This window comes from Mustela erminea, chromosome 9 (assembly GCF_009829155.1).
Source record: "Mustela erminea isolate mMusErm1 chromosome 9, mMusErm1.Pri, whole genome shotgun sequence".
Lineage (NCBI taxonomy): Eukaryota > Metazoa > Chordata > Mammalia > Carnivora > Mustelidae > Mustela > Mustela erminea.
The window spans coordinates 3,466,197-3,490,950 of NC_045622.1; the positions used below are offsets into that span (position 1 = coordinate 3,466,197).

General features: G+C 39.4%; 1 protein-coding gene across 12 annotated transcripts in view; it reads left to right on the forward strand.

The window, feature by feature from the left end:
• GRIA4 (glutamate ionotropic receptor AMPA type subunit 4) overlaps window positions 1-24,754 on the forward strand; it is a 381,150-nt gene that overhangs the window by 290,518 nt on the left and 65,878 nt on the right. For all 12 annotated transcript variants that reach the window (XM_032357837.1, XM_032357836.1, XM_032357835.1 and 9 more), the window contains exons 7-9: window positions 17,053-17,211; window positions 21,846-22,013; window positions 23,094-23,198. In XM_032357837.1, coding sequence (XP_032213728.1) covers window positions 17,053-17,211; window positions 21,846-22,013; window positions 23,094-23,198 — 432 coding nt within the window. The remainder of the gene's footprint in view (window positions 1-17,052; window positions 17,212-21,845; window positions 22,014-23,093; window positions 23,199-24,754) is intronic.

The window sequence follows — 24,754 nt, forward strand, 5'->3', positions numbered from 1 at the left end:
TTATTTTGACTATTTTTTTTCTTGCCATTTTATTTTTTTGTCAGTCTTTTTGTTTGTATACCTTATAAATCTTATCTTTGGGGCCTGTTCTGGCTGGCTTTTTGTTTGTTTGTTTGTTTTCCTGTCTCTCTCTCTTTTTTTTTCTTTTTTCTTTCTTTTTGGTGGTGACTTCCGATTGCTCAGAAGCATTCCAGGGTGCACCTTGAGTGGATCATGGTTGACATATTCAGCTATACATCCCCTCAACCACCTCTCACCAAAATGACTAGGAGGAGGAACACCCAACAGAGGAAAAATTCAGAGACTGTGCCCTCTCTATCAGAGCTGCTGGGTATGGACATAAACATTATGTTGTAAAGGGAATTCAGAGTAACAGTTATCTAGGCAATGGCTAGGTTGGAGAAAACTATTAGTGACAGCATGGAATCAATTAGGGCAGAAGTGAAAGCTGCCTGGGAAGAGGTTAAAAATGCTACCAATGAGATCCAATCTAATCTAAATACTCTAACAGCTAGGGTAACCAAGGCAGAATATAGAATTAGTGATCTAGATGACAAACTGATAGAGAAAAAGGATCAGGTGGAGGCCTGGAACAAACGTCTTAGAAGCCATAAACACAATTAGGGAAATAAATGACACCGTGAAACATTCCAACGTCATAATTATTGGGATACCTGAGGGGGAGGAGAAAGAAAGAAGGTTAGAAGATACAATTGAACAAATTCTTGATGAAATTTTTCCCAATCTGGGGAATGGAACCAGCATTTGTGTCTTAGAGGTAGAAAGAACATCCCCAAGATCAACAAATCTAAAAAGACCTCGAGGCACTTGATTGTGAGACTGACAAATCATAATTTTAGACAAGTGCTTTTTAGAATAACTAGGGAGAAGATATTCCTTACATACAGAGGAAGGTCCATCAGAATAACGTCAGACCTGTCCACAGAAACCTGGCAAGTCAGAAAGGCTGGCAAGACATATTCAGGGCACTAAATAAGAAGAATATGCAGCCAAGAGTACTTTATCCAGCAAGGCTGACATTCAGAATGCATGGAGAGATAAAGAGCTTCCAAGACTGGCAAAGTTTAAAGGAGTATGTGGCCACCAAGCTGGCACTACAAGAAATACTAAGGTGGTTTCTATAAAGGAAGAAAGAACCCAAGAGTGGCATAGAACAGAAAATTACAGAAACAATCTATAGAAACAAGGACTTCATAGGCAACATGATGTCAATAAAAACATATCTTTCAATAATCACTCTCAACGTGAACAGCCTAAACAGTCCCATAAAATGGCACAGAACTGCATATTGGATGAAATGACAGGACCCATACTTAACTTGTCTACAAGAGACCCAGTTGGAATGTTAGGATACATCCAGACTGAAAGTGAAGGAATGGAGAAGCATCTTTCATGCCACTGCACCTGAAAAGAGACCTGGGGTAGCAATTCTCATATCAGATAAATCAGATTTTAAACTAAAGACTGTCATCAGATAAAGAAGGACACTACATCATTCTTAAAGGGTCTATCTACCAAGAAGATCTAACAATTGTAAATATTTATGCCCCCAATATGGGAGCAGCCAACTACAACTGTTAATCAAGATAAAGAGTCATATTGATAAGAATACATTATTAGTAGGGGATCTTAACACAGTAATACATCATCCCAAGCAGAAAATCAATAAAGAAACAAGAACATTGAATGACACATTGGACCAGATGGACGTCATAGATATATACAGAACATTCCACCCTAAAACAACAGAATACTTACTCTTCTCGAGCACACATGGATCTTTCTCCAGAATAGACCATATAGTAGGTCACAAATCAGGGCCCAACCAATACCAAAAGATTGAGATTATTCCCTGCATATTCTCAGACCACAGTGCTTTGAAACTGGAACTCAGTCACAAGAAGAAGTTTGGAAGGAATTCAAACACTTGGAAGCTAAAGACCACCCTGCTTGAGAATGTTTGGATCAACTAGGAAATCAAAGAAGAGCTTAAACAATTAATGGAAACCAATGAATGAAGACACTTCAGTCCAAAACTTATGGGGGGAAATACATAGCCTCCCTCAAAATACAAATACAAGCCTCCCTCAAAAAAACTGAAAAATCCAGAATACACCAGCTCTCTTTACACCTTAAAGAACTGGAGAATCAGCAGCAAATTAAGCCAGCCCCACACATAAGAAGGGAAATAATCAAGATTAGAGCAGAGATCAATGAGATAGAAACTAGAGATACAGTAGAACACATCAACAACACTAAAAGCTGGTTTTTTGGAAGAATCAATAAGATTGATAAACCATTGTCCAAACTAATCCAAAAGAAAAGAGAGAGGACCCAAATTAATAAAATTATGAATGAAAAGGGAGAGATCATGACTAACACCAAGGAAACAATCATCAGAAATTATTATCAACAGTTATATGCAAATAAGTTAAGCAACCTAGACAAAACAGGTGCGTTCCTAGAAACCTATAAACTTTCAAAACTGAATCAGGAAGAAACTGACAACCTGAATAGACCAATATCTAGTAAGGAGATTGAAGCAGTGATCTAAAACCTCCCAAAAAACAAGAGCCCAGGACCTGATGGATTCCTTGGAGAATTCTAGCAAACATTCAAAGAAGAAATAATACCTATTCTCCTGAAGCTATTTCAAAAAATAGAAACAGAAGGAAAACTTCTAGACCCTTTTTATGAAGCCAGTATTACCCTGATCCCCAAACCAGGCAAAGACCCCCCCAAAAGGGAGAATTTCAGACCAATATCCCTGATGAATATGGATCCCAAGATTCTCAACAAGATCCCAGCTAACTGGATCCAACAGTACATTAAAAAGATTATCCACCATGACCAGATGGGATTTATCCTTGGGATGCAAGAGTGGTTCAACATTTGCAAATCTAATCAATGTGATACAACAAATAAATAAGAAGAACCCCATCGTTCTCTCAGTTGATGCAGAAAAAGCATTTGACAAGATACAGCATCCATTCCTGATTAAAACCTTTCAATGTATAGGGATAGAAGGAACATTCCTGAACTTCATAAAATCTATGGAAACCCCACAGCGAATATCATCCTCAACAGGGAAAAGCTGACAGCTTTCCCTTGGAAATCAGGAACACGACAAGGATGTCCACTATTGCCTCTGTTGTTCAACATAGTACTAGAAGTCCCAGCAACAGCAATCGGACAACAAAAAGAAATAAAAGGTATTCAAATTGGCAAAGAAGTCAAACTCTCTCTCTTCACAGATGACATGATATTTTATATGGAAAACCCAAAAGACTCCACCCCCAAACTACTAGAACTCATACAGCAATTCAATAATGTTGGCAGAATACAAAATCAAGGTACAGAAATCAGTTGCTTTCTTACACACTAACAATGAAAATATAGAAAAGGAAATTAGAGAATCGATTCCATTTACTATAGCACCAAGAACCACAAGATATCTGGGAATAAACGTAACCAAAGAGGTAAAGGATCTGTACTTGAACTACAGAACACTCATGAATGAAATTGAAGAAGACAAAGAAAGATGGAAGAGCATTCCATGCTCGTGGATTGGATAGAATAAACATTGGAAAGAATAAACATTGTTAAAATGTCTATACTGCCTAGAGTAATCTATACTTTCAGTGCCATCCCAATCAAAATTCCACCAGCATTTTTCAAAGAGCTGGAACAAACAATCCTAAAATTTTGTATGGAACCAGAAGAGATCCCGAATTGCTAAGGAAATGTTGAAAAAGAAAAAACTGGGGGCATCACAGTGTCTGATTTCAAGCTTTACTGCAAAGTTGTGATCACCAAGGCATCTCAGTACTGGTACAGAAACAGACACATAAACCAGTGGAACAGGGTAGAGACACCAGATATGAACCCTCAGCTCTATGGTCAAATAATCTTTGACAAAGCAGGAAAAAATATCCAGTGGAAGAATGACAGTCTCTTCAATAAATCGTGCTGGGAAAATTGGACAGCCGTGTGTAGAAGAATGATACTCGACCATTCTCTTACATCATACACAAAGATAAACTTGAAATAGATAAAAGACCTCAACTTGAGGCAGTAATCTGTCAGAATCCTAGAGGAGAACATAGGCAGTAACATCTTCGACATGGGCCACAGCAACTTCTTTAAGACATGTCTCCAAAGGCAAAAGAAACAAAAACTAAAATGAATTTTTGGGACATCATCAAGATCAAAAGCTTCTGCACAGCAAAGGAAACAGTGAAACAAAGAGACAACCCACGAAATGGGAGAAGATATTCACAAGTGACACTACAGATAAAGGGCTGATATCCAAGATCTATAAAGAACTCACACTCAACACACACCAAACAGATAATCACATCAAAAAATGGGCAACAGATACGATCAGACACTTCTCCAAAAAAGACATAAAAATGGCTAACCCAGAAAAAAATGTTCATCATCATTAGCCGTCAGGGAGATTGAAATCAAAACCACATTGGGATACCATTTTACACCAGTTAGAATGGCCAAATCAACAAGATAAGAAACAACAAATGTTGGAGAGGATGTGGAGAAAGGGGAACCCTCTTACACTCTTGCTGAATGAATGCAAGTTGGTGCAGCCACTTTGGAAAACAGTGTGGAGATTCCTTAAGAAATTAAAAATAGAGCTATCCTATGACCCTGCAATTGCACTATTGGGTATTTACCCCAAAGATACAGAAGCACTGAACAGAAGTGTACCCCATATGTATGTACCCCAATGTTCATAGCAGCAATGGGCACAATCACCAACCTGTGGAAAGAGTCAAGATGCCTTCAAAAGATGAATGGATAAAGAAGATATAGTCCATATATACAAAGGAGTATTATGCTTCCATCAGAAGCATTTTTGTATCAACATGGACAGGACTGTAAGAGATTATGCTGAGTGAAATAAGTGAAACAAGCAGAGAGAGTCAGTTATATGGTTCACTTACTTGTGAAGCATAAGGAATAACATGCAGGACATTGGGAGATGGAGAGGAGAAGTGAGTTGGGAAAATCGGAGGGGAAAATGAACCATGAGAGACTGTGGACTCTGAGAAACAAACTGAGGGTTTTGGAAGGATGGGGAGTTGGAGGATGGGTGAGCCAGGCAGTGGGTATTAAGGAGGGCACGGATTGCATGGAGCACTGGGTGTGGTGCATAAACAATGAATTTTGGAACACTGAAAATAAAATAAATTTTAAAAAATCTATTCCTACCAACAGCTGTTTAAATGTAAATGGACTATATTCTCCAATCAGAAGACCTAGAATGGCTGAATGAATTAAAAACAAAAGGAAAGAAAGAGACCCTACCCCCCCCCAAAAAAAAAGAAAAAAAGAAAAGACCTAACTCTCTTCTGCCTACAGAGACTCATTTCTGCTTTAGGTATACAATCAGACTGAAAGTGAAAGAAGGGAAGAAAGACTATGCAAATGGAAACTGAGGAAAGAAGGAATAGTCATGGTTATATCAGACAAATTGACTTGAAGCCAGAAACTATAACAAAAGCCGAAGAATATCATTTTTAATGCTAAAGGAGTTAATTCATCAATAAAAACAACATTTGTAAATACTTTTGCACTCAACAGCAGAGCACCTAAATATATAATAAAGCAAATATCAACAAATCTGAAAACAGAAATAGACAGCAACCCAGAAATAGTAGGGAGTTTCAACACGCCATTTTCTTCCTTTTTTTTTAAATTAAATTCAATTTAGTTAACATAACGTGTATTATTAGTCTCAGGGTAGGCTTTAGTGATTTATCCATTGTATATAACACCCAGTGCTCATTACATCAAGTGCCCTCCTTAATGCCCGTTACTCAGTTACTCCATTTCCCCCACCCACTTCCCTTCCAGCAACCCTCAGTTTATTCCCTGTAGTTAAGAGTCTCTTATGGTTTGCCCCTCTTTCTGTTTTATCTTATTTTTCCTTTCATTCCCCTATGATCATCTGTTTTGTGTCTTAAATTCCACACACAAGTGAAATCATACAGTATTTGTCTTTCTCTGACTGACTTAACTTAGTGTAATATACTCTGGTTCCATCCACGTCCTTACAAATGGCAAGATTTCATTCTTTTTTACTGCTGGGTAATATTACATTTCCATATTTTTATATAGGAGTGTGTGTGTATACTTATGTGTACACACAAACACACACACCCCACATTTACTGTATCCATTCATCTGTCAATAGACATCTGGGCTCTTTCTATAGTTTGGCTACTGTGGACATTGCTCCTATAAACATTGGGGTGCACGTGTTCCTTTGAATCACTATTTTTGTATTCTTTGGATAAATTCCTAATAGTTCTATTGCTGAGTCATAGGGTAGTTCTATTTTTAGCTTTTTGAGGATCCTCCATACTGTTTTCTAGAGTGGCTGCACCAATTGGCATTTCCACCAACAGTATAAGAGGTTCCCCTTTCTCTGCATCCTCACTGACATCTGTTGTTTAATTTTAGTCCCTCTGACAGGTGTCAGGTGGTATCTCATTGTGGTTTATTTGTATGTTTGTTTTTTTAAAGATTTTACTTATTTATTTGACAGAGAAAGACATAGCAAGAGAGGAAACACAAGCAGGGGGAGTGGGAGAGGGAGAAGCAGGCTCCCTGCTGAGCAGGCAGCCCAATGTGGGGCTCAATCCCAGGACCCTGGGATCATGACCTAAGCTGAAGGCAGACACTTAATGACTGAGCCACCCAGGTGCCCCTTTCATTGTGGTTTTGATTTGCATTTCCTTAATGATGAGTGATGTTGAGCATTTTTTCATGTGTCTTTTGGCCATTTGTCTGTCATTAGAGAAATGTCTGTTCATGTCTTATGCCCAGTTCTTGACTGGAGTTTTTGTTTCAATACTCCATTTTCAATAATGGCTAGATCCTTGACTCAGAATATTCAACAAGGAGACATGGGTTTAAACTGCCTGTTGGACCACATGGGCCTAACAGACAGCTACAGAGTATTCCATGTAACAGGGGAAAAAATGCATTTTTTTTCAAGCACATATGAAACATCCTACAGGATAGATCCTATGTTAGGCCACAAAACAAGTCTTCATCAATTTAAGATCATGCTTCCTTTCTAACCATATAGATATGAAGCTAGAAATCAGTTACTGGAATAATATTCAGAAATCTGCAAATATATGGAGACTAGGGGCGCCTGGGTGGCTCAGTGGGTTAAGCCGCTGTCTTCGGCTCAGGTCATGATCTCAGGATCCTGGGATGGAGTCCTGCATTGGGCTCTCTGCTCAGCAGGGAGCCTGCTTCTTCCTCTCTCTCTGCCTGCCTCTCTGCCTACTTGTGATCTCTGTCTGTCAAATAAATAAATAAAATCTTAAAAAAAGAAAAGAAATAAAAAAATATATATATATATATATATATATATATATATATATATATGGAGACTAAACAAATGCTTCTGTACAACCAGTGGCTTAAATAAGAAATTAAAGAAGAAATACAAAAGTACCTTGAGACAAGTGAAAATGGAAACATAACATACTAGAACATGTGAAATGGAGCAAAAGCAGGTCTGAGAAGGAAGTTTACAGTGATAAATGCCTATATTAAGAAAAAAGAGAAATCAAATAAACTAAATTTATACCTCAAGGAACTAGAAAAAGTAGAACAAACTAAGCTCAAAGTTAGTAGAAGAAAGGAAAAAAACAAAGGTCAGAGTGAATATAAATGAAATAGAGACCAAAAAGACAATAGATCAACTGAGAAGTGGTTTTATGAAAAGATAAAATTGACCAATCTTTAGGTAGACTAAGAAAAAAAAAAGAACACTCAAATTAAAAATGTAAGGAGATACATTACAACTCACATAATACGAATACAAAGGATTATAAGAAAGGTCTATAAGCAATTATACACCAACACATTAGAACACTAGAAGAACCAGATAATTCCAAATACACAACCTACTATGCATGCATTATGATGAAAAAGGAAGACCAGCTAACAAGTAAGGAGTTCAGATCAGTAATCAAAACACTCCCACCAAAGAAGTCTAGGACCAGATGGCTTCTTGGGCAAATTCTACCAAACACTAAAAGAAGAATTAATACCAATCCTTTTGAAATTAATCCAACAAATAGAAGAGGAAGGAACACTTCCAAAATCATTTTAAAAAGCCAGTGTTACATTGATACCAAAGTCAGACAAGGACACTACCAAAATTAATTAATTAAAGCCTTATATTCCTGATGAATGTAGATGCATAAGTCATCAACAAATTATTAGCAGATCAAATTCAATAGTATATTAAAGAGATCATAGCAATATCAGGAGTGATTTATCCCAGAGATGCAAAGATGGCTCACAGTCCCAACTCAGTCACCGTGACACACCACAATAACAAAAGAATAAAAACCACATGGTCAAAAAAAAAAAAAAACAACCACATGGTCATCTCATTGGATGCAGGAAATGCGTTTGACAAAATTCAACATCATCTCATGATAAAAACTGGGTCTAGAAGGAACATACCTCAACAAAACAAAAGCCATGTATGTCAAGCCCACATCTAATATCATACCCAATGTGGAAAAGCTGTGAAAGCTTCTCCGCTAAGGTCAGGAACAAGACAAGGATATCCGTTCTCACCACTGTTTTACAATGTAGTATCATATGTTCCAGCCAGAGCAATTAAGCAAGAAAAGAAGTAAAAGACATCCGAACTGGAAAGGAATACATAAAATTTTAGATGATAAAATATTATATATAGAAAGCCTTAATGAGTCCACCACAAATCTAATAGAATAAATGACTTCCTTAAAGTTGTAAAATACAAAATCAATAAATAAAACTCAGCTGTGTTTCTGTACAGTAACAACAAACTCTCAGAAATTAAGGGAACAGTCTTGTTTACAAAAGCATCAAAAACTTTATAAAGGTATTTAGGAATAAATTTAATCAGGAAGTGGAAGATCTATACAGTGAAAACGCTAAGACATGGGTGAAAGAAGACACAGATAAACAAAAATATATTGTGTGTTCATAGAATGGAAATATTAATATTGTTAAAATTCCCATACTCCCCAAAGCAGTCTACAGATTGAATGCAACCCCTATCAAGATTAAAGGAGCATATTCCACAGAGATAGAAAAAATAATCCTAAAATATGTATGGAGCCACAAAAGACCTGGAATGGGTAAAGCCATCTACAAAGCTGGAGGCTTCACCTCCTGATTCAAACTATATTACCAAGCTATGATAATCAAAACAGCATGATTTTGGAATAAAAACAGACAAACACGGATCAGTGGAACAGAATATAGAGCCCAGGGATACACCCTGGCACATACGTGGTCAATTAACTTTCCTCAGAGGAGCCAAGAGTATACTATGGGAAAAGGAGAGTCTCTTCAGTAAATGCTATTGGGAAAACTAAATATTTACATGCACACTGAGCCTTATCTTACACCATGCACAAAAATTAATTCAGACATGGCTTAAATTCTTCAACATGAGACGTGAAATTGTAAAACTTCTAGAAAAAAGCCTCAGAAATAATCCCTTTGACTTTGATCTTAGCAATGCTTTTTTGGACTGGACTCCAAAAGCACAGGAACAAAGAGCAAAAATAAACAAGTGGACCACGACAAAAAAGCTTCTACCTAGCAAAGGAAGCCTTCAACAAGATGAAAAGGCACCTTACAGAATGGGAGAAAATATTTGCAAACTACATGTCTATTAAGGGGTTAATGTCCAAAATACACAAGGAATTTTTACAACTCAATAGCAAAAATAACACAACAACAACAGCAACAAATACCTCAATGAAAGAATGGGGGGCCAGGGGGGTGCACCTGAGTGGCTCAGTTGGTTAGGCATTTGCCTTCAGCTCAGGTCACAATTCTCCAGGTCCTGGGATGAAACCCTACATCAGGCTCCCTGCTGAATGGGGAGTCTGCTTCTCCCTCTGGCTCTCCCTCTGGTTTCTGCACGCTCTCGCTCTCTCTCAAATAAGTGAAATCTTCTTAAGAAGTAAAGAATAAAAACGGGCAAAGGACTGTTTTAACAAAAAAGACACACAGATGGCCAGCAGTACATGAAAAGGTGCTCAGCATTACTAATCATGAGGGAAATGCTAATCAAAGCTACAATGAGATGTTAGCTTACAACTGTTAGCATAGCTGTTTTCTAAAAGAAAGAACCAAATGCTGGTAAGGGTGTAGAAAAATGGGAATGCCTTCGCGCTATTGGTAGAAATGGGAACTGATGCAGCCCTTATGGAAAACAATATGGAGCTCCTTCACAAAATTAAAAATAGCAATCCCAACTTCTATGTATATATCCGAAGGAAGAAAATCTGTATCAGAAAGATATCTATACCCCTGTGTTCATTGTAGCATTATTCACAGTAGCCAAAGTACAGAAACAGTCTAGGTGTCCATCACAGATGAATGGATAATATGTATATATATATATATCAGCCATAAAAAAGAAACTTCACCATTTCTGATAACATGGATGAACCAGGATGGCATAATGCTAAGTAAAAAAAGACAGAGTAAGACAAACACAGCTGACCTCACCTATATTGGGAATGTTTTAAAGAAATCTAACTCACAGATTAACTCCTGGAGAGTACAGTGTTTCTAGCCAGGTGCTGGAGGGTGGGGAACGTAGGAAGAAGTTGGTAAAAGGGTACAAACTTGCAGTTATGAGCTAAGTATGGTCTTGGAATCAAAGATGTAACAGGGTGGCCGTAGCTTATAATAATGTGTTTTGTAATTGAAATTTGCCAAGAGAATAGAACTTAAGGGTTCTCTCGAAAAGAGAAAAAAATGTAAACGTGAGGTGACGGATGTGTTAAATAAATCGATGGTGGGAACGCTTTCACAAGGTGTACATGTGTCAAATCAACAGGTTGTTCACTTCAGATACGTTACAAGTGTACTTGGCAGTTATACCTCAGTAAAACTGAAGAAAAGACTGATTTAACAGCAATAGCAAGAACTGATTTCTAAAATAACAATTCTTGGGTCACCTGAGTGGTTCAGTCATTAAGTGTCTGCCTTCGGCTCAGGTCATAATCTCAGGTTCCTGAGATAGAGCCCAGTGTCAGGCTCCCTGCTCGGTGGGGAGTCTGCTTCTCCCTCTCCCGCTTTTTGTGTTCCCTCTTTCACTATCTCTCTGTCAAACAAATAAATAAATAAAATCTTTAAATAAATAAATAAGCAAACAAATAAAATAAAAATTCTTACTGGTTACTGGTGGCTACAAGCAATCCAGACGCTAGAAAATATTCTGTAGTCAAAACATTGAAAAAGCAGAAGGTATGAGGCTAACTTGTATTTGCCAAAAAGAGGAGAATGAAGCAAGGCAGATATTAGACATCATTTGTGCTGCCTAAAATATATCATGAATTTACAGACATGCATTTTTGCCAGAGTCAGGGAACTCCCTTATTTAAGCAGGTTTATTTCCACAGGAACCCGAATTTCATTATGGATATTTTGGGGGGATTCTTTTCAAATGATAATCCTCTAAACCAAGAAACAAAACAAGTAATGTCCCGGATATTGACTTCTTAATGGCCATTAAATCCTTTGCGTGAAATATCAAAGGCAGATTCCACATATTTAAATAAAATAATATTCCATTTCATTATGAGTAAGGATGCAAATGGTTTGTGAAAGCTCATCAGCACTACTCAGAACTGTGTTTTCATTATCCATAAGTTAAATTTAACTATGATTCAGTCTCATGCATCTTTCTATGTTGATGAATTGGGAATAGATTGATGTTTTCGTTCCCTTTGCCACTCCTGCAGTGTGCTGGGACCTCACCTCCCCAGACAGGAGCCACAAGAAACAAGGATCCCTTTAATTCATGACTCAGATGTGACCCTGCTGGGGGTCCAGGACGACCAGCAGGGACTCTTGAGGCCATCCGGATAGCATGAGCTGTGCTTGATATGCAAGTGCAGGGACATGCCCCTGCCAGATTCTTGAAATTTTTCTGTGATATCACTGCCATTGTCATTAACAATGGCATCTTAAGGATGAGTAAAATTTGTAAGAAAGGAAAGCTCTTTCTTTTCTCTGTCCTGTTTTCGGTTTGTATGTGGAAAAGTTGTACTTGTACATGCCTGTCATCTAGAGGTACTGGTGGAAACATGTGGTATCTCATTAGATTAAATTCTGTTCTAGAAATTGCCAAGATACTTAGAAGCAGGAAAACTTTATTTGGTTCACTGTAGTCTGTTTTTCAGAAATTTAAGTACGAAAAATATATCCTGTCTTTGCCCATCAACTTTCTCTTTTCCAGTTCTTTGTTTACTTTGCTCCCAGATTTGTTGCTGTTTTGTTGTGTTGTTGTTTAAGACAAGAATGATCATACCATTTCCCAGCTTAAATTATTCCTTTAGCTCCCAGCTGCAAATGCAGTAAAAGAATTTGGAGCTCTGTGAAAGGGAAAGATCCTGAGATCCCTCCAACTCTGCCTGCGGATACCTGTCCTCTCCCCTCTCCCTAAAACTGCCTGTGGTTCTCAAAAGGACACACCCCCATTGCCCATTTGTCACCACCTCCTACCAGACCAGCACACTGCACTGCCAAGAACCTTAAGGGTGGAGTAGTGACACTGTCCTCGCTAAGGCACAAAACCCTTCCAGTTTTCTCCCTCTTGACCCCAGATCCTCTCTCCTACCCCGCACATGCCCCTTCTCAAAACCAGACTGGTTCCCAGACACCTGATACCTCCTTTATGTCACAGGTTTAGCTTTGTCTCCCTGGGAGGCAATCCTTAGTCCACCCAATCCTGACACACAGTCCCTTCTTCCAGAAAGCTGTCTGTATGCACTTAATCAGATAGTGGCTCTTCTGGGCTCACAAGTCACTGCAGGTACCAATAATATAGAATGCAATTATTTCTTTTCATCCATAAAATCATTATTTTACCCCTCCTTTGTACCAAGTATTGTCTATTACTCTTTCACCCAGCTGCAAATAAGACATCACTAGCATATGGCAAGCTCTTTAGGGGAAGAAACAATGTCGAATCTGACCTCCTAAAAAGTGCTCTTACCTTCCCTCCCTCTTTGTTGAAGCAGCCAACTGCCTATCCTCCAGCACCCAGCTTGTGTTTATGTTGTTGCTGTAATAGTTCCAGTTAACCCTCAACATAGATATTTATTCTATAGACTGCAAAGTGGGGTTCAGGGTAATTTACCCAAGATCACACAGATCCTCAGTCTCCAAAGCAGGAATGAAACTCTGCCCTGTCTGGTTGCAAAGAATAAATAAAATCAAAATTAGTAAATAGCTGATTGAGCCACAAAGTGAACATGCATTCGAGTATCTCCTGTACCCACCCTTGAGGGGGATCCAGCTTTACAGACATTGTCTGTGTCCGTATTCAGAGCTTGCTTCTCCCATCCTCCCACAGTCAGAGTATTTAAATACGGCCCAGAGCAACAAGAAACTGTTGACATTGTTGCACCTGTGAGGCAAATTCTTAAAATCTTGCTCTCATTTAGGTTTCTAATTTTTTAAAAAATATATTCCGTTCACATTTAGGAAAACACCTGGCTCTTTCATGAAGTAGTATAAAATTATGGAATGATCAGAGTATATCATTAAAGATTAACCACAGCTCTTGCTTACCTGTCCCTCACCTCACCACACAGAAGCACACAGGCACATACCATCCATGCCTTCTTTGGAAGGTAAGGAAGTTAAGACAGAAAGTAAAGTGACTTGTCCACATGTAGGCGTGTGGTTGATGTCAGAATGGAAACTAGAACTCAGTTCCCCATATTTACAGACTAGCACGTTTTTACTCAGGGGCAAGGACCCCACTCAAGATTCCATGAACTTGAAGACTTTGTTTTACCTTTTTCCTTGTGCTTACTGTATTTTTAACTTTTCTGCATTGAGCACGTCTGATTCTACCATCTATAGACTTGGTCACCCAAAATGGATACTTTGTCAATTACTTAACAACCTGGTTTTTAAAAGATGTTAGAAGGAAACCTCTCCCATTCTACTTGGCAGCCCTTCTGTCTCAATATGATTTCATCGTCCTTTGAGTCTGAAGTAAAAAACATCAGAAATGTAATCAGAATTAGTCACACCCTAAAGGGCAAGCCTTTTTTAAGCACCTGTGATGTGAATGGATATCAGTAGTCAGAGGGATATCTGAAGTCCTGCCATTTACTTCCTGATTTCCTGGGGCTTCTTTACCCTTACCAGATGTATGAACTGTCAGTGGGAGTTAAAGGGAAAACCAAGTTGAAAGTTAATCTTTCCTTAGGATGTCAGTATATTATAGAGAGAGACTATATATACCGTTTACTTAGTTACTAATGACTGATTTCACACACACAGACACACACACACTCTGTAGAATTACAATTTTACAACAGTGTCTTCTAGAACCGTCATTCCACAGTACTCTCTGGGTCGGAACTGAAGTCTCAATAGGCACCAAGGTAACTGTTTCCAAGAAAATGACTTCACAGCCTAGATCATATCACTTTTCTATAGAAAACTATTTGAAAGTGTATGAAAGGAAAAATATTGCTTGTACTCAGACATAGCTGAAATTAACTGAGCCACCCACCGCTCATTGAGGTCAAAACTGAAAGAAGCTTAAAATCCGATGTGGTGATATTTTTTTCCTTCGCCTTCAGCCTAGCAGGATGGCATCAGAGAAATGTGGACTGTTATGTATCAGTGAGACTTGACATCAGATGGTTTGTCCAAAGGCTTCAGCTTTGCCTGTGTGTCTTGCAGCTGTGGGAGATGCTGTGGAAGAAAGCGTGGCAGGTTTCTGTTTTAGCCACACTGAAAGAAACTAATAATGTCATCAATTAGCAACTAATGCAATAGTTGAATCACTGTGGCTTTCAGAAAACTGAGATTTTATTTATTTTTTCTTCCCCTGCCCATGGGTCTGCCCTGTCTTCGCATAGATGCAAACAAATGTTCAGCTGACATTTTACTAGCTAGAGATTGATGGACAGTGCTTTTCCCATTTCAGAAACATAGATTTGCTTTCTGGTGTCTAGTTTCTCTTCCCGTGAAACGAGAGTGTTACTGATGAGCTGTCAAATTAGCTGGCACATAATGGGCAGGAGGTAAACATTTGTCGAGGGGATTAATTAATAACAACTATCGCTTACTGAATTCAAACCAGATGTGCCAGCGACTTTAGCATTGTCATTCTCATTTTGCACATGGGAATCCCAAGGCCAGGAAGTTTCAGAGGTGGATTCAGGGCATGGATAGTTTCCGACAGTATCACCGAGTCTCTCCTAGGGCCATTGTTGATAAATACCACAATTAAAACACACATACTTGGGTAAGAATCCACAGGAGCACAGGGCAAAGAAGGCCAAGGCAAGAGTCATCTTGGCTCTACAATGTGTTTCCTGCATGATCTTCAATAGTTTTTCTTTAATCAACTGAGACTTGGTTACCTTATTTGTAAGATAAGTCTAATAATAGGATGAATCTCATTATCTTGTTAGGAGAACCAAACTAGCTCATCTGTGTCAAGTGCCCAGCGCATAAGCAGCCCCCCTCAGTATTAGCTATAAGTACACATTCCTGGGACTTCCTGTAGCAACTTCGCTTACTTGTCAGTAGACTGGTCTGTTTCTTCCTAGACAGCAGTGTGCATACAGAACCTGCTTGGTTGGTAACAAAACATAGGCATTTCCAAAATGAGAAAGAAACAACACCAGGTCCTGGTCTTCTACCTGACGGTTGCGCCCATCCCTGTGCTAACTGTAGTGTCACTGCTGCATAGTTCACTTTTGCCAAAAAAACAGAAAGCAGAACACTTTACCTTAGTTCACTAATACAATTGGATCAAATTCACATTAAAAAAAAAACTTGGGGTGCCTGGTGGCTCAGTCAGTGAAGTGTCAGCCTTTAGCTCAGGTCATGATCCTGTGGTCCTGGGATCGGGGTCTTGGGATCGAGCCCCAAGTCACAGGGCTCCCTGCTCCGTGGGAGTCTGCCCCCACCCCACTTGTTCTCTCTCTCTCAAAAAAAAAAAAAAAATCTATATATATATGCTTAAAATTGTAAAAATCTTTACTAAATACTAAGAGGGAAGAAAGCAAATACAGATGCTAGAAACTCATGGCCATGTGTGCACACACATTTGTGTTGGAAGGGGGTTACATTCTCTGAGCCAATAGCTTTGATTTTATTAATTCAGTTACCTAATAGGTTTTTCCCCCTCTTATAATTGCCCATTTGTTTTAGATTTTGTATCGAATGTTTATTTTTGTAAGGCACCTTAAATACTTAGCAGGAAAAAAAAAAAAAAAACAGGCCAGGTATTTAAAAATAGGGAAGGAGGAAAGGGAAAATAAACAACTTTCCAATATTTTTGAAGCTTATGTAACTGCCTGTGGACGAGAGAGAACACCCTTGCCTCAGCCCACCTGGTGAACGCCATTTTGTTTCCCACCGCACAGAAGTCCACAAATGGCTTGTCTTGCTTTCTTCTCTTCCATTACCATGTCCCAGGACTTTGAGCATTGTAGTGACTCATATAATCGAAGTTTTTAACTCTCCCTGGCTCAAATTATTGGCTCCGTCTGCTTTTAGACCACTGTATAACTAAACTGAACCCCCCTAGAAAAGTGCTACCAATCACAGACTCAAACTATCTGAATACCTTGATATTTTCTTCACATAAGACACATTTTTGCATACCTATATCAGTGGGCAATTGAGCACTCAACAGAGGCTTTTTGATGGTATCATTTTCATCTCCTATATCTGCCTCCATGCTTTATAAAAGGCATTCAGAGGCATTCAAGAACTACTTGTTAAATGGAATTGAACTGAAAATATTTTTATCCTCGTCTCATGTATTAGATTTTGGATAACAATTTAACAGCTGAATTAGGCATAATTGAACCCTCCAACCATGTTGGTTATTAACTTACCTAATGTTGGTTGTTAACTTACGTTACCATTGAGGAGCTGTAACATATAATGAACCAAACAAACTGTCATGTTGATTTCTTACAGGGTTTCAAGGATATTTCTCTTGAGAGATTTATACACGGTGGAGCCAATGTTACGGGATTCCAGTTGGTCGATTTTAACACACCTATGGTAACCAAACTAATGGATCGTTGGAAGAAACTAGACCAGAGAGAGTATCCGGGATCTGAGACTCCTCCAAAGGTATGTGTTTACAGCAGGAGAGCCAAAGCAAGAAGGCAGAGTGCCACCTTGCTTGATTGTGGCTAGGTTGTGTGTGTATCCTGTGACTCAAATTTTTCAGCACTCTACCCGCATCTGCAAATGACCCACCGTGACAGTGGATTTGGGGGTCATAAACTAATTTTAGCAAGTAATCAGATGTACAAATGTGGGATCCATGAATGAGGAGGATCAAATGCACTTCCTTTAATTGTACTTGATTCTTTTGGAGTCTCATCAAAGATGTAAAACACGATTTCTGATCTCTCGTGACTCCCTGCCTAAAGCAAAAGCAATCTTCCGGAATAAAGGTATTCCACAAGATAGCCCTAGCGAGTCTTTCCAGTCAGATGTCTTTCTTCCCCCTTTCTGGTGAACCAAACTGAACTGCCCTACGTTTGCCATCCTTCCCAGTCCCTGTGCTCTTGCTTCAACCTCCACTGCGCTGCACTTCATTCCGTCTGTCAGATCCAACCACCTCCTGAGCCTTTATCTCAAACACTACTTTCTCTATGAAGCCTTTTCTTAGATTTCCAGAAAATATCAGCTGTGTAATCTCCGTAATTTTGGACTGAGTTATTCTCCGCAAGGATTTAATGTAATTTTTTTGTGTACTTCTTGTTCCCCGTCTCTGAAGTCCTTTGGAGCAGTGTGATCTGGGACACATCCTTCTTGTCCTTGCCATTCCCGGCCAGTGTCCAGCACACTTTCCACAGAGCTCACAGATACCGTATGCTATTTCATTCTTTTATTTTTTTCAAGATTTTATTTATTTATTTGACAGAGTGAGAGAGATCCCAAGTAGGCAGAGAGGAAGGCGGGGGGCAGGGGTGGAAGCAGGTTCCCTGTCAAGCAGAGAGCCCACTGCAGGGCTCGATCCCAGGACCCTGGGATCATGACCTGAGCCGAAGGCAGAGGCTTTAACCCAGTGAGCCACCCAGGCACCCTATGCTATTTCATTCTCGCAACTACCACAGGAAATCGTGTTCTTTGGTTTGGTTTGGTTTGGTTTGGTTTGGTTTGGTTTTGCTCTGTTTTGTGCCCCATATCTGAAAAATGTATACATTCCCCTAAGACTATGAGTGGCAGAGTTAGAATTCATGGAGTTCTTTCTTCTCAAAGCAAGGCTTCTGGTGCTGTGCTATGATTCTGCCAGACTCCATCTTGTTATCTACAAACCTTGGTAAACAGAGCTCACTTCACCATTGAAATCACTGGTTGAAGCAGGAAATAACTCTCAGCTAAGACCTTGGTTTTACCCTGCCCTAAAATGAAGCATTTATTCAATAAGAATGTTCTAGATGCCATCCAGAATTGTGCACCCATAAATATAAGTTCTTGGACTTTAACTCAGTAAGACATGCAGAAGGGAATTAAATCCCTTGAAAAGGTAAGACCTGTTTAAACTACTGCCTCTTTCATGTCTCAGCTCTGTGACCTGTCAGAGGCCTTTGCTGCTCGAGCCAGCTGTCTGCTTTTCTCTGCCCCACACTGTATGATATCAGTTCTTTTCTCTAGTTCACATGTTTCACACAAGTGGATGGACTTCTTAAAACACAGCAGGTGCATTTGCTTTTTGGTGCTATCTCTTCCCAGCTTTTTCCTCCCTGGTAAAAAAGCGACAGTGTTTTTCTCTTTTCCTTTCTTGGTCCTCAAATAGTAGCAGGTGCATTCTTCTCATGCCCTAACGTCTTTAGTAGTTCTCCCTTATTTCTTGTTTTTATTTTCTTACTTTACAAAACAAAACAAAACAATTTGTTGGCTTTTTCTACTCAAGTGTGCTTGGTCCATGCAGGGGAGGACGTATGTTCCTGTTTGGCTTTGCACCATGCTTAAGCACCTTCATTGCCGTCAGCCTCCCCATCCCAGTGGTGAGGGTGTAAGTCTATCCATAAGACTTTTTTCTCACATCTTTGAAGAATGTATTGCAAGGCTGTTTATTTACATGTCTCACACACATGTTTCTGATGAAGCTTTTTAACTAGGTTCTCTACCACTGGAAGGTTCTTTGTTAGGATTTATCTTCTTTATATCATCCACAGTCAGCCTCTCTTCCTCAGAATGCCAGCTGGTGTGCCTACTGATCCTATGGCCTAAGTTTGCTTCCTGCAGTTGAATTTCAAACAGTTGTTTTTCTCTTGCAAGACCCGAAGCAAGGAGACCATCCTCCATATTCCTCGCACAGAGCTACCTTTGGCGCAGGCGTAGAATGGGTTCCTTCCCAAGAACTGACCATATGGGTTTCCTCAAATAGATCACGCGGGGTTTTGGTCATGATTAGCAGTCGGTGCTCTGCCGTGCTTCGGACAACTGTGCCCTCTTTTCCACATGTTCAGGAAGTCCCGTAGTCAAACTATGCACATATTCCCTGGCCCTTTTATGAAATTTTCAGTTTATACAAGTTACATTTTCTTCTCTTTTTTCTCTGAGTAGTGCCTCTCCTAGGCTGAATCATTTTTTCCCACTGGCTTTATCTCTTCTCCCAGAGAAATGAGGGGGCATGGTCAGAAAGCACAGGGCATGTACTGCACTTCTCCACTTTGGCCCTGGCTTACAGTGGAAGTGTGGGGGAATGACTCAGCCTGGCCGCACACACTCACACAGGTGTGGGCAGAGTGACGCTCTTTCCTGTGGACGGCAGTGACCGGTGTTAAATCAGCATGTGTTATTTCTGGCATTTAGATCTAAGAAGCGGTCAGCGTTCCCACATTCTTCTGAGAAACCAAACCGGCATACACACGTCAAGTCAGTAAATACATACTGAATCTCCAGGAGCCTTGCTCGGCATTTCAGAAGAGGCATCCCTGCCCTTCCGGGACCTAACCACAGCGTGTGACTGCAAGGCAGCCGGAGGCATCATGCAGTTGGCCACTTAGACTTCTCTCCTCCTACTCACCAACAGAAACAAGCCTTGCTTTTCTCAGCTGATGGAAAACTGTATTAGAATTTCTGAAGACTGGAAGAGATTATACTGAGTGAAATAAGTCAAGCAGAGAGAGTCAGTTATCATATGGTTTCACTTTTTTGTGGAGCATAACAAATAGCATGGAGGACAAGGGGAGATGGAGAGGAGAAGGGAATTGAGGGAAATTGGGAGGGGAGGTGAACCATGAGAGACTATGGACTCTGAAAAACAGTCTGAGGATTTTGAAGGGGCGGGGGGAGGGGGAAGGTTGTGGGAGCCAGGTGGTAGGTATTAAGGAGGGCATGTATTGCATGGAGAACTGGGTGTGGTGCAAAAACAATGAATTCTGTTACACTGAAAAGGGGGGGGGTTAAATAAATTAATTAATTAAAATTAAAATTAAATTTTTTTAAAAAAAGGCAACCCACAGAGTGGGAGAAGATACTCCTTAATGACAATACAGACAATAGGCTGATATCCAGAATTTATAAAGAACTCCTCAGAATCAACACAAAACGGATAATCACATCAAAAAATGGGCAGAAGATTTGAACAGATACTTCTCCAATGAAGACATACAAATGGCTATCAGACACATGAAAAAATGTTCATCATCACTAGCCATCAGGGAGATTCAAATCAAAACCACATTGAGATATCACCTTACACCAGTTAGAATGGCCAAAATTAACAAGACAGTAAACAACGTGTTTTGGAGAGGGTGTGTAGAAAGGGGAACCCTCTTAAGCTGTTGGTGGGGATGCAAGTTGGTGCAGCCACTTTGGAGAACAGTGTGGAGATTCCTTAAGAAATTAAAAATGGAGCTTCCCTATGACTGTGCAATTGCACTACTGGGTATTTACCACAAAGATACGTATGTAGTGAGAAGAAGGGCCATCTGTACCCCAACGTTCATAGCAGCAATGGCCACAGTCCCCAAACTGTGGAAAGAACCAAGATGCCCTTCAGCGTACAAATGGATAAGGAAGATGTTGTCCATATACACTATGGAGTATTATGCCTCCATCAGAAAGGATGAATACCCAACTTTTGTATCAACATGGTTGGGACTGGAAGAGATTATGCTGAGTGAAATAAGTCAAGCAGAGAGAATCAATTATCATATCGTTTCACTTGCTTGTGGAACATAAGAAATAATACGGGGGACATAGGAAGCTGGAGAGGAGAAGGGAATTGGGGGAAATCAAACGAACCATGAGAGATTGTGGAATCTGAGAAACAAACTGAGGGTTTTGGAGGGGTAGGGGTGAGGGTTGGGTGAGCCTGGTGGTGGGTATTATGGAGGGCACGGTTGCATGGAGCACTGGGTGTGGTACATAAACAATGAATTCTGGAATTTAAAAAAAAGAATTTCTGAAGAGTGTGTTTTCTCCTTTTTAAATCCCCATCTTGATCTCAGCTCACATCTCAATCAGGGTCTCAGGCTCCTGAGTTTAAGCCCCACATTGGGCTCCACTCTGCACATGGTGCCTACTTTAAAAAAAAAAATCAGAGGGGTATGATTTGGTATACATTATGTGTAATAAAATGATAATAGAAATTTCTGAAGCTAGAGTCAATTAATTATCAATAATTTGACTATCCTTTAGGCAGGAGGGTGCTTAATGTCATAAGCACAAGCTCCCCCTGCCCTGTTTCCAGATTGATAAGACTTTATCATTCACCAATATAACTACTTTTATTTTGTTAGTACACATCTGCCCTGACTTATGATGGAGTCCTTGTGATGGCCGAAACGTTCCGCAGTCTTAGAAGACAGAAAATTGATATTTCAAGGAGAGGAAATGCTGGGGATTGTCTGGCAAATCCTGCTGCTCCCTGGGGCCAGGGGATTGACATGGAGAGGACGCTCAAACAGGTAACAATTTTGGTTAAGTGCAGTTTATTGTAGTCCTGTTTAAGTGGCATATTTGAGAAAATGGAATAATTTATTGGAGAATAAATATATACTACAGTTGCCATTTCAATAGGTTAAGCCATTAGCATTTTTGAGACATTTCTAAATACAATACTAAGTAGAATACTGTTTATATATGTTAAAATATATATATGTTATATATATATATATATATATATATATATATATGATGGACTATGTTACGCGCCAGTATAGACAATCCCAAGTCCCAAAGGCTTTGAACAAGAGTGTTTCTCACTCAAACACACATTAGATTTGGAGGGGTATTCAGGGACCAAGGCTGACAGCAGCTACCATCCACAGTGCCACAAAGGGAAATCAGGTTATGGAAGGTTTCAAATTGGCAATTAAACACTGTGGCCCACTGGTGGCACTCATCACAGCTGTTTACAGCTCACTTATTTTAGTCACATAGACCTACATAACTACAAGGGCTGTAGGAATTACAGCCTATCTTGGGGCCAGAAAGTATAAGATCCAGAAATATTTTTTAAACATTGCTAATGACTACCTCAGTAGATCTCTATAAATTGCCTTGTAACCTTGGATTAAGTAAAAATGAATTAAAAAGAAATTTGGAATAAAATAAACTTGAATTTTTTAATATGTTTATATTTTGAACTTCTTAATTTTAATATTAGCAAAGAGAAATATGATCTAGTGTGATTAGCAGGACTATTTAATGTATTATGTGGACACATAAATAGAACCAAAAAGTAACTACGAATGAACCGTATTTCCTTTCCTATAGGCAACACTTCAGTATTAAGGAAGTATTCTTTATCACATAACAAAACATATTCCTCTTTTAAGTATAGAGCAGAGTTGCTTGTATCCCTTTGATTTACATCTTTAAGCTTATATCCCAGCAGCTCAAATACTCTTTGGTTTTTTAGTGAGTTATTTACAGTTTATAGTTCCATACTCAATGTCTTGTTATAAGCCTAGCAGATGAAGTTAAGATTTCTGAAAGCAAAATGGCCCATGAATATATGTATGGGTTTTATTTTTCATTTATAGGTTCGCATTCAGGGACTGACAGGGAACGTTCAATTTGACCACTACGGACGTAGGGTCAATTACACAATGGATGTGTTTGAGCTGAAGAGCACAGGGCCCAGGAAGGTGAGCTACACTCAACCCATTTTCCTAGTTTGTATTTGACATACTTAAAGGCTTACAGGTAAAAAGTAGCTGGATATTCTGCATTTGTGTTTTTAATGTGAGTACTTACAAATTGTATCTTTTTATAATCTATGCTGAAATAAGCTCTTGGGTCATATAATTGGTATGTAATAATGTGCCAAAACTGAAACAAAACTCATTTATATACTGTTTGCATCCTTTATCCAAAGTGGAAGCAATACTTTAAAAAAAAAAAAAAAAAAGGCTTAGCAAAAAGAATCTCAGAAAACAAAATTTACTGTGTAAGAAAGTACACCTTGCAGATAAGAGACCTACTCTCCTCCACACAGTTATTTATAAAATCATTAGAGAGAACAAAGGAAGCTATTTCTAAGGAGTGAGCATACTGAGAATTGACTCAATGTTCTTGAAATAAGCAAGTAAACACATGCCAATGAGCAAAAGAAAGAGCAGGTAGAAGATGAGATTATTCTCACTTGCCTAGTTTAGGGGAGAGAAACACCTGGGAAGCTCTACTTGGGGGATTGGGGAGGTTGGATGGGGAAGCTGCCAGACTCCTGGATCTCGGAGATTCACTCTGCTGGTGACAGGACATGACTAGGCAGATCCAAGGTCTTCCGAACATTCAAAAAGTACCTGATGTAATGGAACGATACAATCACACCCCATAACTGGCATCAACATTTTATACCTAGCATATGAACTATTTAACATTCTTTTTCTGTAGGATTAGATAGGATGCTCAAGGAAAAACATGGTAAGTTACCTTTTCTAAGAATTCTGTCCAAACACTGGGCTGTTTTAAAAAACTTTCTAATATGAGATTTTCTGCTATAATGTAATAATGATAGCTGTGACATTTGTGAATTGTCTGCTGTGTCCCAAACACCAGACTTGGTGTAATTTAATCCTCACAACAAACCTGTAATGTGAGTACCATTTTTCCAATGAGAAAATTACAGTCTGACAGGTTATAGTTGCTTGTCTAAGGCTTGTAAATGAGAAAACAAGGAATTTAGTTCAGGTGTGTCTGTCCCTGGAACGATTCTGCATCATCCTCCAACTTGAGAAGAACCTGCTATAAAGGAGTTTACTTGCCAGTGGGGTAGAATCTAAGTTCCATGACAGTTAAAAGAGAAGGCATATGGAAACTCTAAAGAGGAAGAGATTTCTTGCAGCTGGAGGAAAACAAATCAAAGAAGGCTGCATGGAGGAGGTAGGCTTTAACGTTGGCCAGCACGTTTGTGTTTGGGCAGGCAGGCAGACATGGAAGCTGGAAGGACAAGAACTTGAAGCGAGTCAGGGAGGCAGGACAGTTGAAGTCACAGATGGGAAGGTCAGAGGCTCTCCTAGTTATGTTTTGCTCCAGTGTATCATGGGACATGCTCTTGGGTGTGCGGGGAGAGATTTGGAGCTGCCATGCAAACCACCCCTGCTTTCCAGCCTCTCAGTGACATCTCCTTGAGCTTAGTCTGCCAGTTAATACAGGGATGCAGCTCAGGGAGCTCAGAAGACAGGTGACTGTCCCCCTCAAA